At 34.8% G+C, this 13,649-nt stretch overlaps 3 protein-coding genes across 3 annotated transcripts in view; 2 read left to right on the forward strand and 1 right to left on the reverse strand.

Annotated features, from left to right (window-relative positions):
• LOC111793690 (diphthine methyltransferase) overlaps positions 1–238 on the reverse strand; it is a 2,507-nt gene extending 2,269 nt beyond the window's left edge. The window contains exon 1 of the mRNA XM_023675692.1: positions 41–238. The gene's annotated coding sequence lies outside the window, so the exon portion shown is untranslated. The remainder of the gene's footprint in view (positions 1–40) is intronic.
• Positions 239–2,975: 2,737 nt separating this feature from the next.
• LOC111793691 (homeobox protein knotted-1-like 6) lies at positions 2,976–7,498 on the forward strand. Its single transcript, XM_023675693.1, has 5 exons — positions 2,976–3,381; positions 3,921–4,043; positions 4,220–4,355; positions 6,656–6,897; positions 7,179–7,498. The coding sequence occupies exons 1-5, from the start codon at positions 3,079–3,081 to the stop codon at positions 7,329–7,331; spliced, it is 957 nt and encodes a 318-aa protein (XP_023531461.1). The 5' UTR covers positions 2,976–3,078; the 3' UTR covers positions 7,332–7,498.
• A 734-nt stretch (positions 7,499–8,232) lies between these two features.
• On the forward strand, positions 8,233–13,354 carry LOC111793695 (serine/threonine protein phosphatase 2A 55 kDa regulatory subunit B beta isoform-like). Its single transcript, XM_023675699.1, has 14 exons — positions 8,233–8,563; positions 8,857–8,960; positions 9,054–9,161; positions 9,236–9,355; positions 9,570–9,761; positions 9,863–9,954; positions 10,086–10,204; positions 10,893–11,016; positions 11,155–11,278; positions 11,789–11,857; positions 11,947–12,038; positions 12,182–12,259; positions 12,850–12,929; positions 13,017–13,354. Exons 1-14 carry the CDS (start codon positions 8,470–8,472, stop codon positions 13,151–13,153), a joined length of 1,533 nt encoding a protein of 510 aa, XP_023531467.1. The 5' UTR covers positions 8,233–8,469; the 3' UTR covers positions 13,154–13,354.
• The last annotated feature ends 295 nt before the right edge of the window (positions 13,355–13,649 follow it).

A 13,649-nucleotide genomic window follows, 5' to 3' on the forward strand; every position in this document is an offset into this window, starting at 1 on the left:
AAAAAAAAAAAAAAAAAAAAAAAAAAAAAAACAAAAAAAAAAAAAAAAAAAACACTACACGACCTAAGCTTCAAGAAACGCAATCTAAAGTCATACAAGATTAAAACAGAAGAGCAAAGCTAGACGAAATCGAAGTAGCGCTCTTTTTCTTTCTGGGATTGATGGAAAAAAACGCAGCTCAAGTGGAGCGAGCATCCAAAATTTTCGCTACAGCTTACTGGTTCATCTTGTTCGGCCTCTAACATCAAACAACCTTTCTGAAGGTGAAATGTAACATGGGCCTGGATCTTGTGATTCGATGCTCGTATCGTAAAGCCCTAATAAAGGTCCGCTCCAATAAGAACATGGGCTGAATCTCTTTTGATGGATCATATCTGTTGGGCTAAATTATAAAAACTAATCTCTTAATTTTTAAATTATTTCAAAAAAATATTATATTCTCATTAATCTTTACCTTTTTATAAATACCTCAAAAATAACTTTATAATATTAACGAAATAAAAAGTTGGACATATTTAAATATTATTCTTTCACACTTGATGAAAATAATCATCATAATGTCTATTTTTCATCTAAAAATTTAATGAATTTATAATATAAAAATAATTTTGAAATATTTATAAAAATTCAAACAATAATATTGCAACTTCTAAAATAATAAAAGTAATTTTAAAATAAGAACCAAAAATCTTAATTTATTTTTAATAAATAATTTAGCTTGTAAGTTAAAGTGACAAATTATTAATTTATAAATCAAATTAGCCATATTTTGACAATTATACCCTTCCAATTCTGTACTGCAATTAGTATTTAACCTTTTTTTAATTCAGAATAAAGGAGGAAACTATAGATCTTTAAAAATAATCTCCGGCCGTTTATTTATTTATTTAAGTCTTAAATTATGAATAGTTTGGGGGCATTTAAATTTTTATTAGTTATTAAATAGTTTGAATTTAAATTTATAATAAAATGGAAAGAAAGGAGGGTACATGCCACTATAGCTCATCTGGTAAATGCCAATATAAAACATGGTCACGTCAAATCATCTTAATGAAGTTGTAAAATTTGGTACAACAAAACAAAAAGAGTAGCTAAAGATTAAATCATCCCGTGTAGTCAATTTAATTTGAATGACAAAATTGTTGATGGTGAGAAAACAGAGGATTTAGAACACGGGGTAGGCGTTCAAATCCACGAATGTTGCTATCGAGTTCTTAATTTCTTTATCAAAACATATCTTAGTGGATTTCAAGTCGACATAGATTGTTATGAAGATGAATTAGTTATAAAATCTTATATACAAAAAAATTATCAAGTATGAAAATATCAAGCCATCGATTTCATGAGGCATCAGAGGTGAGTTGTGAACGAAACGTTTTTTATAAGGGCGTGGAAACCTTTACATAGTAGATGTGTTTTAAAACCGTGAAGCTATCGGCGATGTGTAACGAGCCAAATTGAACGATATCTGCTAACGGTGAGTTTGTACTATTATAGTCTGACTCTATGCACTCTAAAATTCAAGATAGCATTAAGTGCTAGTTGCACTCTAAAACTCAAATTAACATAGCAATGCTGATCTTAAGCTAGAATTATGCGGTAAGTGTGAGCCAGTATCTAGGCAAGCGAGAGTGATGTCTTTCTCTTTTTTTTTTTTTTTTTTTTTTTTTTTTNGTCAAGCATTTGTCGTACTTTTAATAATTCGTATTCATTGAACAACGGTTAATGTGTCAATGTCGTCCTTACATTAAAGTTGATTATATGGTCGAGCTTGAGTGTCTAAGTTGGGACACAAATACGTCTCTTTCAATGACACAAGTACATCGTATTAATTATCGAGTATTATTTATTAGTTAATTGTAATTTGCAACTTGCCACATCACACACGGATACATACATATTTGATCCATAATAATTAAATTTGTTAATATAAAATTAATATAGGAACATTGGAAAAAAATCAGAGTAAATGTGTAACTCTTGAATTGTATGGATTGGTGGAGAAAGAAACTCAAAATTCATAATAAAATTACGAAATTTTAAAATACGAAAATCCAGTGAAAATTAAATTCGGGTACCATGCTCAAATTTTTGCACTTAATTAAAAATATACTGAAAGTAAAATTCCTAAGGTAAAATTTTCCTATGGTTTAATCTCCAAGTAATTACTTTTCTAGAGTTTTGAGCTAATGATTAATTTGAATTCCCGTAATTATTTTTTGGCCCTCGCACGTGCAAGGAGATTCCATACTCGTACTTCGGCATAATTTTTCTAAAATAGAAATGTTTTTATTTATTTATTTTCAAAGAAAATCATAATGTTTCTTTTGTTTACCATTTTTATTTTTTCATAGCTACGGAAAATAAAATAGCTATAATAATAATAATTCACGACTTTAATTTAGTTCATATGTTTATAAAGTTATATAAGTTTGAATATATTTAATTCAATTTTACAGAAATGCCCCTAAGAAAACCTGAAGTACATAACATTTCTTAAAAATAGTTATAAATATAACATATTTTTAAAAATTTATAAGTTAATAATTAACTTTTATATATATATATATATATATATTATAACGAAAAATGCAAATAAAGTGAAAATTCGAACTTTAACTTAGAAAAAGAAATAAAAAAAAGATATTTTTCATCATGAATTTAAAAAGGTTTTTTATTTTTTTTTTTATATTTATATTCTATAACATTATATTTAAACTATATTAGGCGGGTATCAATTAAACATATATATAAAAAATAATAACTGTTGTTACAATATTTGGGTGGCATTTGTTCCTTAATAATGATAATAATAGTAATAATAATAATAATAGTAATAATAATAATAATTTATGAAAAGGTACAAATTAGCAGTAGCCTACTAGCCCTGAGGTAGCCTGCCGAGTGCTGATCCTTGTTTGTACGCTTAACTTCGCGCTTTCCAAAGGCCACTTACAGTCCCACTCCCACTAGCTGTCACACTCGATCGCTCCCAGTTCCATTCAATAGCCTACGCCTTACCTCTCCCTCTGCGCCTCTAAATAATTCTTCCATTGTTATCTCTCTCCGTCGTAAACCATGGCGGATCTTTACGGACTCCATCCTCTCGCGGACTACTCCTACGAGTCCTCTTCAGCGGCTCCGTTGGACAACCTCCTCGTTCCGGTTAATTATCAGGCCTATTCTACTGCTTCTTCAGATTATTCTCATCCGCTTCAGGTTTTTGGATCGGGACACGTACCGTCGGTGTCGTCGGGGGACTACGATGCCGCTTTAGTGGCGGTTGTTTCCGAGGAGGAGTCTGCGGGTGCAATTAGAGAGAAAATTGCTTCTCATCCTCTTTACCCTAGACTTGTCGATGCGTTTGTTGACTGCCAAAAGGTGGTTTTCTACTCTAAGCTTTTAAGGCCGCGACGTTCTAAACTTTGAAAGAAATAATGCAATGCTCACGGTTGGATGTTGAGGAATGAAGAAAGATTCTTAAGAAATTTGTATGAGTGAGTAATTCTTTACGCCGTCGAAAAACTCGATACAGACTTGTTAACTCTTACGAAATTAATTCAAAGACGGCATAGTACATGTCAAACTAGTTCAGTAGTTTTTAAATTAATCGTTTACATGTTGAGTGATGAAATTGTGCGAATCTGTTCCTCTTGTATGCTGGAAGTCTAGAGTAAATCTTCTGGCCTTTTCGTGATATTTTTTTGATATTCAATCGGATTTCAGTTAAGGAGAAAAATGAACGAAAGCCGAAGATATTAGTCGGAAGAACAGTTCCGAATCTATCTATATTCTGCTAGCTACAGTTTGTTTCACTGTTCAGTTAGGGTTTACTCCGAGTTGCCTTCTTCAGGTGTAGATTCGTTAGTATTATGTCTCGATTGTTGCATTATTCTCATTTCATGTTTGTGGCCTCGTAGATCGGTGCACCGCCGGAGGTCGCTAATATCCTAGGCAGAAGCGTTCGAGGAAGTGATATCGGCGAAAGAACTTCCAGCGTTTCAACTCGCTTGGGTGCCGATCCCGAGCTCGATGAGTTCATGGTGTTTGCTTTGCTTGCCGTTTTATTTTTCAGTTTTCTTTCTTAATTACACAGAACGTATCCCCAATAACATTGTACACGATTTTTTCGCCCTTCTTTCTTGGACAAAAAATAAAGAATGACCTAAATTTTCCTGTCGCTTATATTTTGACTAGTTTAGTCGGCACCTTGGATTAGGAAACATACTGCGGGATACTGGCGAAGTACAAGCTGGATCTCTCCCTGCCCTTTGTTGAAGCATCTTCCTTCCTCAACAACATGGAAACGCAGTTAAACAGGCTATGTAACGGCACCACCAGAGGCTACGTTTCCGGTTCGTCATTCTCTCTCTATCATACACACACCATAATTGCAAAGTGGTATTGCTTACTGTATAATCTGAAATGTTTTTTTTCCTTAATAATTCCGACAATTACGAAGTGGTAGATTCAACCCTCGACTATTAGCTAAACCTATATTGGCATTACCTTATGAAAGAAAATGCTGCATTTATAAGCATTTATTATAGTTGGATGCAGTAACGGTGCCCCATCCAAAATTCAGAAATTAGTAGTTATCATCGCTTACTGCCATTTTCATGACTAGTCCAAACATATCTTATAACCTCTCTCCTACGCATTTAACCGCTATAAAAGCACTGCCACATTTCTAATATTTGACATACAAGTTCTAGGCTCCTAGCTGTTCTTGTTGCTCCTAGACTAGGCTCCTAACTTGTGGATTCTATATAGAATTGGGGACTTCGATTATTTGGTCATTACGCTGCTTTCCTGTTTTCCATTATTGGCGTTGTGTGTGTGTAGGGGGTTGTTAATCCAGCGTTTGCACAGTACTGTTTGCAGAAATCACATCAATTCTTTGTTGCACTTATTGACTGTATTACATGCTTTGCTTTTTGCATGCCACATATGGCAATTGGTCTATTTCTTCAGCCTGTGAAAACAGGCTAAAGGACTTTTTTAGCAATATGTGCACGTATATTTTAATTTTGTTTTGAGATTGAAGTTGGATAACTTAAGGATTCAGTCCAAGTTTGTATAAGCATCGGCAATGCCATAAAGTAACATTCCCAGTTTAAAGATTTTTGAAGAGCAACTTTTTAGTTTGTCCATCTTTAGCTATGTTAAATATTAGGAATTGGGACGACGGGGTGTAGCTGATATTAGGTTTGGTCTCAAGTCCAAATGGTGGAAGGGTCATGTTTCTTCAGGTTAAAGTTCTTGAGCGGGAAAATGAGAGAACTGCAGTTTAGGCGTTCCTTTGCTGCAGACCTGGGAACCGCAAATTAATTCAAAATTATCTCCTGTTCTTTTCGAGATTTTTATTTTATGAATATTCGCTACTCTTTCACTTTATTGTTTAAATATTAAAATAGCACGAGCAAGTAAATGGATAGGCAGCTTTTCACATTATTGGGCTAGTTTTTATAGCATTGCCTGCTGGAATAAGGATTTCTCAGTCTGAATTTCTTATGAGCCATTGAACATCACGCATTATAGCTTCCTCTGAGTTAGGTTGGACTGGGGGGGTGCGAGACTTGCGGGGTAAACAACTTCTGTTTCCAGTTTTTTAATTTTGGCATGGTGTATAGCGATAAATGTTTCACAGTAACCCAATTCACTGACTGGGATTCGACATAACGAACTCAGAATACCTTCTCGCATCTGTGTCACGTCAGTGTCCACTGCGCTTTGCAGTTTTGGCTTTCTTTCAGTCGATACATCGCATCCATTTCGAAAGTCATATTTGAACTGGTGCGTGGGGATTAGTGGACCCCACTACTTGTATGGGATTATCACTAGCCCATTTACTTGTTCCCCGCGCCCAATCTTTTCCTTTTTTTCTTTTATGGGAAAAGCCTAGATTTCTTCTATACTCTGCTTCTCTGCCCAGGTTTATTAAATCCAAGTTTAGTATTCTTAAAATAAAAATAAATAATAAATAATAATAATTTTTAATTATAATTAAATCCTAGTTCAAGGCGTTGAACTCGTGTCCCAAATCCCCTGAAAAGGTTACTAAGAAAATCACGCCTTACTGGGTTAAATAAATCTTAGTTTTTATTTAAATATTTTCTGGGGGAAATTTTTATTTGAATATTTGATCAGTTATTTCATCGTTATATTTAAAACATATTATCATGATTAACAATTGGTTAAACTATGAAAAATATTCTGCTATTCTTTTAAAAAATTGCATTAACCTTTTTATAAGAGTTTCAAAAATATCATTAGAATAGGAATCTTTTAGAGTGTTGGACCTAAAATTGCCTTGGTGGTGATAGAAAAATTGGGGTGACTTGGACATTTGTCTAGATTAAGTTTGAAAGAAGGGATGTCTAGACACTCTGTCTAATATTCTAACGGTTTTATTTCTCAAAAGGTCTTATGTTTAGGTCAAAGAGATATTACAACTTATGCTTGTATAAGCGTATGTTTAAACATGTCAGAATTATGAGGTATTTTTTTTAATATATAATTTAGCCGAAAACTACTTTTTTTTGGACATGATGAACGTAGAGTTTTAAGTTATAGAAATATATTTTCTTGAATATTATTATTGCGATTATAGCAGGAGTCATGATAGATTGGTGTTTCCCGTTTATGATATCAGATGAAGCTGCTGCTGGTTCATCAGAAGAGGATGTAAGTGCCGGAGAAGTAGAATTGCAGGACTCTCTGTGGGCGAATGAAGATCGTGAGCTGAAGGATCGACTCCTACGCAAGTATGGTGGTTATCTTAGTAGCTTAAAGCAAGAATTTTCAAAAACTAAAAAGAAGGTAAAACTACCAAAAGAATCCAGACAGATCCTGCTTGACTGGTGGAACGTCCATTGCAAATGGCCTTACCCCACTGTAAGCTCTTGCTTTTTATGTGATGTATGAAATTTTACATGATATCTTCATCTCTCATTTTCCTGAGAAAAAATTAAGTTAAAGGTAGATAGTATGCGCCAATGTTGAAAGGAAAATAACAAGCAAAGAATTAATATGTTTACTGAATGATAAATTTATGTGTTGTATTTGGGCAGCAATCTGGTTATTCTCCTGATACAGCTGTCTCTCTCTCCCTCTCTCCCTCTCTCCCTCTCTAAGCTTCTTTGATAACTGAAAATGGTTGGCATACTTTGGTGCAGGAGATGGACAAAATTGAGTTGGCGGAGTCGACAGGGCTTGACCCTAAACAAATTAACAACTGGTTCATAAACCAGAGAAAACGGCATTGGAAAGCATCAGAGAATATGCAATTTGGTGATGTGCATGGGGTGTTTACGGCGGACCCCTTGTGATGGATGAATGAGCCTTTTTCATTGGTAACTTCACGTGTACGTGTATTTCTCTTGAACACTACCAAATTTTAACATATCAACTGTTGTGTAATCATTTTAATGAAGATGTTTATAGCTCTACGTGGGACAGTACAGTTGATTATAATGAATAATCCTCATGTCTAGTTCACTAACAGTCCGCTCTATAATCTCCCCTAACTACTTACTCATTTGATATCTCCAGGTACAGATGTAACTATTATATATTTAAACAGTTAGAGATTGGAAGTTGATTTGAGTGTATGGGTTCCTAAATTAGATTGTTAAAGTTGTTACAAGAATATGATTTTGTTAATTTTGTATAACTATACGACATCAAATTTTGTAGCTTTCCCTACTTGCAGAATTCAGATCCTCAAGGCTTTCAACTCCGAATTACAAAAATACAAATTTACCAAAAAAAAATTTACTGTAAGAGCTAAGTTATATATTTTCTCTGAATTACTTTATTTTTCTATTATTTTCATTTTTTGAATTTTTGTTCGAATTCTAATCAGGGGCTTTTGAAAGTTTGAAGTGTTCCATGGATTAAAACGGACTTAGGATGATATTAATTCACAAATAATTATTTAAACTTGTTCTATTCTAAGAAAATATTATATATGTATATATATATTCTTAAAATTTGAAATTAAATGTAAAAATGTATAAATTTGAATTTTATTGCGAAGTGCTTTTTTAATTTGTATTCTTAAATAATTCTATTACAGAATTGCGGTAAGCAAGTGTTCGCGGGCAATGGACTGTGATGTCCTTCATGGGCCTTAAAAAGGCCCTTTCTTTTATTAGAGAACCCAACGACCGTTAATTAATAGATCAAGATGACATATTTGGCAGTTTCTGTGGGTTTAATTAATGGCGACTGAACGTCTGAGTCTGACATCGCCACTTGGTTGGCGGTCGTAGTTCATCTCTTACTCATCTCTATTGCGATTCGTGGGTGGCTCCGTGTCCTGAAGCTACAGCTGAGAGAGCCAGAGCTTTGAGCCTTCCACTCACCTCTACCTGTTCAGCTCAGTCGTGAAAATCTCATAATCCTTTCTCGTTTTTGCTTGTGACCTCGTTCTTCTGTTCTGCCTGCGAAACTGAAGCAGTTGCTATGACTGTAGACAATATCTTGTCCCACGCTTCTCTTGAATGGAAGTTCTCTCAGGTCTTCGGCGAACGAGTTGCCGGAGAGGATATTCAGGATGGTGAGCCCTTCACTTCCTTTCTTTTTATTATGTGTATTCTATGTACAAAATTCTGGTTGGAACACTGGAAAATTCTCACTGAACCTGTTGCTTTGTATAATCTATCCGTCGCTCTACGTATGATGATTGATTCTTGAAGTAAGAATTATCCATATATCACTTTGTAAATGAATCAGAATTATCCGTATATCACTCTGTAAATGAATCTGCATTCCACAATAACTTGAGAATTGTATTTAAGTGGCTCCAAAGCAAGTTAATGTTGACAACACTCGAATTTGCCTCTGTTGTAGTTGATATCATATCTGCAATTGGATTCGATAAGAGTGGTGATAACCTTGCCATTGGCGATCGAGGTGGTCGTGTTATTATATTTGAAAGAAACGACAGGAAGGATGTAAGGATTTCTAACACATTTAAATTGGTATTTGTATTCTCGTTGGATAAAATTGGGTTATGATTTTCTTCCCTCCAATTATTTGGTTCTTAGACTTCGAAAAATATCCATACTCGGAATAAGTTGGAGCAGTTGAATCGTACTCCTGCATCTCATCCTGAATACCAATACAAGACTGAATTTCAGAGTCATGAGCCTGAGGTATGCTTCAATCAATAATTTCAGCCTCCGGTAGTGTCGCCGATCGTATCTTCATATTAATGTTCTTTCTGCAGTTTGATTACTTGAAGAGTTTGGAAATTGAAGAGAAGATTAATAAAGTAAAGTGGTGCGTATCACCCAATGGATCTCGCTTCATCCTTTCAACAAATGACAAAACTATTAAACTATGGAAGGTAATTGGAGGACATCTTTATCTTTTAATATCAAGGATTAATATATTTTCAAATGAATCCAGAGATTTTATTTTTTTGTTTAGTTTACAAGTTAGCCATTAAACTTGCTTTTATTGAACAAACAAAGATTTCTTCTTTTAAAAATCTACTACGGTTGACAATACTATGACTCGTTGGCCGATTATTTTTCTCATTTTCCTTTTTTTGAGGTCAGGTTAAGGAGCACAAGGCGAAAACCATTAAAGAGATGAACCATGATCAATATGTGAGTTCAGAAAATGCACTTTTGGCAGAGATGAGTTTCTCTAGCGAACAAGGAAAATTCTCTCTTTCCAGTGGCTGCCATCGGGATCTTTCAGAGAATACGGCGATGAATAAGGTAGCGTCTAAAGACATTAATGACATGGTGGGTAACTAGTTGGATAATAAAATTAGTTTTATCTTGTTCATTGGACTATAAACTTTAATGTCATGTACAATGCAAGTTGTGGCTGCTTTGCCATGTAGATTCCTGATCTAGACGATACTTCTTGGAGAAGATGCCGAAAGGTGTATGGTCATGCTCATGATTTTAATATTAACTCCATTTCTAACAATAGGTAAGGCAATATCTTTCTGGCCATTTAATTCTGTTTTCTTTATTAATCAGCATTCGTTCTCGCATTTGAGTGCGAGAAATAACTCTTTGAATGCAAAATGACACTGAGTTAAGTGGTTAACTTGTTGGCAGTGATGGCGAGACGTTTATTTCTGCTGATGACTTGCGAATAAACTTATGGAACCTCGAGATTAGTAATCAGTGTTTCAATATCATTGACATGAAGCCTTCAAACATGGAAGATCTTACGGGTATTACTGCTGTTTATCAACTTTCTGCGATATGACTGCCTCTTTCGAATTGTATGATGGCAATTGGGAATTTTCTTTGTTCGTTAGAAACTGAAATTTTATTGAAAAAATGAATGAATACAAGAACAAGAACAAGATCATGATTACAAATTGAGGAATGTCTTTTTGTCACTGCAGTTTGAATATATTGCAGATAGTTTTCATTTGCTATGCCAATTTCTGAAGTCAAATATGTGATTATGACTTATGTTTTAATGTTTATCAAGAGATCATAACGTCGGCTGAATTCCATCCTCTGCACTGTAATCTTCTTGCGTACAGTAGCTCAAGGGGCTTTATTCGTTTAGTGGATATGCGCCAGTCTGCATTATGTGATCATNATATCATTGACATGAAGCCTTCAAACATGGAAGATCTTACGGGTATTACTGCTGTTTATCAACTTTCTGCGATATGACTGCCTCTTTCGAATTGTATGATGGCAATTGGGAATTTTCTTTGTTCGTTAGAAACTGAAATTTTATTGAAAAAATGAATGAATACAAGAACAAGAACAAGATCATGATTACAAATTGAGGAATGTCTTTTTGTCACTGCAGTTTGAATATATTGCAGATAGTTTTCATTTGCTATGCCAATTTCTGAAGTCAAATATGTGATTATGACTTATGTTTTAATGTTTATCAAGAGATCATAACGTCGGCTGAATTCCATCCTCTGCACTGTAATCTTCTTGCGTACAGTAGCTCAAGGGGCTTTATTCGTTTAGTGGATATGCGCCAGTCTGCATTATGTGATCATAGTGCAATTCTGTGAGTTCATCTCGTTTCTACAATCCCTTGTAAGGATATAGGGAAATCCTCAATCAAATTCCAGTCCACCAGACTTGCTATTTGATAATATTGAAGATATCATGCTGTTATTTGACATATGCTGGTTTGGTCTTGCAGATTACGAGCCCAAGAATTGAGTCGACCAAAATCATTTTTTACGGAGATCATTTCTTCCATTTCGGATATAAAATTTTCAAGTGATGGGCGGTTCATCATTAGTCGGGATTACATGAATTTAAAGGTTCAGTGATGGAATATTTTATTGTGGATTTGTTATTCTTATTCTTATCAGTAACTAGAATCAAACCTTGAATGTCTGCTTGCTTTTTCTATCACTTGGTTTTTGGATCTACTCACTGTTAACTACTTTTATTCTCGAGTCGCAAAAATGTTGGCTTTATAATTTCACAGTAGCTGAGGACATGAACCTTTTCGGTAATGGGATACCTGTTGAGGATTGTTGGGGGAGTGTCCCACGTTGGCTAATTGGATTGATGCCTTTTGAGGAAACCAAAAGTAAAGCCATGAGAGCTTATGCTCAAAGTGGACAATATCATGTCATTGTGGAGAGTCGTGATTCCTAATAATATTAACCCTTGATTGTCGAGAAACACAAGTGCTTATCTTTTGTCTGTCATAGTTGAAAATTCATCGGTAAAAGGATGTGTGCATGAGCAAGATGGGTAATTAAACAAAATTGTTAATATGTGTTTCAATCACGAGTTCATTTATACCTTGTCTCTTATTTTAGCTTTGGGATATCCATAAGGGTTCTTCTCCAGTCGCAGTTTTCAAGGTTCATGAGCACCTGCGACCTAGGGTGAGTTCAAATGTTGATTGTTGCTATGCTAAAAAAGTTGTTGCTAACATCCTCAACTCAAAGCTGACTATTGATTATCTCTTCTTCAGTTGTGTGAGCTGTATGATAACGATTCCATATTTGATAGATTTGAATGTTGCCTAAGTCCAGACGGACTTCACTTTGCAACTGGATCTTATAGGTCTGACCTCTGATCTTTACTGAAATTCTGTATCATATTAGATAAATTCGCGTTACTTTTGACTGGACTGCTCCATGTGTCAATTGCTGCTTTACTGACTTGTTCGCGAGTTTAGTGACATTCTTTATCTCTTTTTCTCTCAGCAACCAATTACGGATGTTCTCTTATGGCTATGGAAGTGCGGAAGGGATCACTACTGAAGCGGGGAAAACTCCCGATAGGTAAGTTCCTGTTTTATTTTCTACGGTATTCATGGTTTTCTGAACTGAATGTAATCCTTTTGAATCCTGTGGTTTCAACATGGTCGAATAAGATCCTGAAATTGCTTCTTTTTTCTATGGAACTGAAAATTTGCATCTTGTTGAGTTACCATGGCTGATGCTTGGGAGACTGCCTCTAAGGGAGGTTCTTGAACTAGCTTCGTGTGAACTGCCTGCTTGGGAGAATGCCTCTGGCCAATCTTCAAGCCAAACATCTTCTCCAATAACTTCCAATCATTATTTATAACGGAAATTCACAATGTGAAGGAAATGAGTGGATACTATAAAATTTTCTTAGACTTCGAACGCTATATGAGAGTGGAGATTCAAACTTATGACTTTTGAATAAATGATATTTGCCTTTTATCGGTTGAGATATAAAATAGTATAAATTTTATTGTAGTGGAGTGAAGGACCAAATTTTACATTCTAACTTCCAGTATATTTTTTGGATTCAAGACAAACTATGTAGGACAATTGGCCACTCCCCTAGTAAGCCTTGCTTGTATTTGCGCTCATCTTCTATCCTACATTTTAAAATTAAAATTCAGGAAGCCAAATCTCCAAACCGCTAGGCGGGCTAGACGACGATCATCCTTAAGCAATTTGACACGTGATTTTTTTCGGCACGGTTAGTTAGTTCCTCCTCCTTTCCGCTCTCTTTACTTTACACTTGATATTCTCTCTCAAATACTCTGGAAAATCTTGTATTTCACAGGCAATGAACATTCAAGCTCGGGAAGTAATGAAGCTTCTGTTGACCTGAACTCCAAGTTACTACATTTGGCGTGGCATCCAACAGAAAATTTAATCGCCTGTGCTACTGGAAGTGGCCTGTTCATGTATTATGCATAATGCCCTGTAACATTTGTAGTTGAAAAGTATCCTTAAGCATAAGTCATTCTTTCTTTTAAAAGTATGAACGCAGGAATAACAGCTTAGGATGTAATTTCCGGCTAGGAAGTGAATTCATGTGTATATACATAATAACTAAGGATTATATTGTATTTGCCTCTTTTTGAAGGAAATGGAGGCAAAGATTGTTCCCTTGTTATTGATTATGTAGTCGCAGGATATTATAAGTTGAGCAAAGAAATTCTTTTTCGGTCAAGATGAGCTTGACATAAACCATGATGATTTCCAAGATCTTTGAGTAAGATCCTCTTTTTGGCTACTGTAAAAAAGATATATTGATACCAGCAAGGTTTCAGAATGCTTCTCTAATTCATTTCCTCTGCCGTTCAAACATTTAGGGAAATAAAGAGATGTCGTACATACAAGGCTAAAAGAAGTGGAGTGGAGAAAAGGAAAAAAAAAAAAAAAAAAAAAAAAAAAAAAAAAAAAAAAAAAA

The sequence above is a fragment of the Cucurbita pepo genome, chromosome LG04 (genome assembly GCF_002806865.2).
Source record: "Cucurbita pepo subsp. pepo cultivar mu-cu-16 chromosome LG04, ASM280686v2, whole genome shotgun sequence".
Lineage (NCBI taxonomy): Eukaryota > Viridiplantae > Streptophyta > Magnoliopsida > Cucurbitales > Cucurbitaceae > Cucurbita > Cucurbita pepo.

Coding starts and splice junctions, on each gene's coding strand:
- LOC111793691 (XM_023675693.1), top strand. CDS start 3,079: ATGGCGGATCTTTACGGACTCCATCCTCTCGCGGACTACTCCTACGAG. Junction 3,382..3,920: donor CGTTTGTTGACTGCCAAAAG/GTGGTTTTCTAC, acceptor GTGGCCTCGTAG/ATCGGTGCACCGCCGGAGGT. Junction 6,898..7,178: donor GCAAATGGCCTTACCCCACT/GTAAGCTCTTGC, acceptor ACTTTGGTGCAG/GAGATGGACAAAATTGAGTT.
- LOC111793695 (XM_023675699.1), top strand. CDS start 8,470: ATGACTGTAGACAATATCTTGTCCCACGCTTCTCTTGAATGGAAGTTC. Junction 11,017..11,154: donor TGTGATCATAGTGCAATTCT/GTGAGTTCATCT, acceptor TTGGTCTTGCAG/ATTACGAGCCCAAGAATTGA. Junction 12,039..12,181: donor TTTGCAACTGGATCTTATAG/GTCTGACCTCTG, acceptor TTTTTCTCTCAG/CAACCAATTACGGATGTTCT.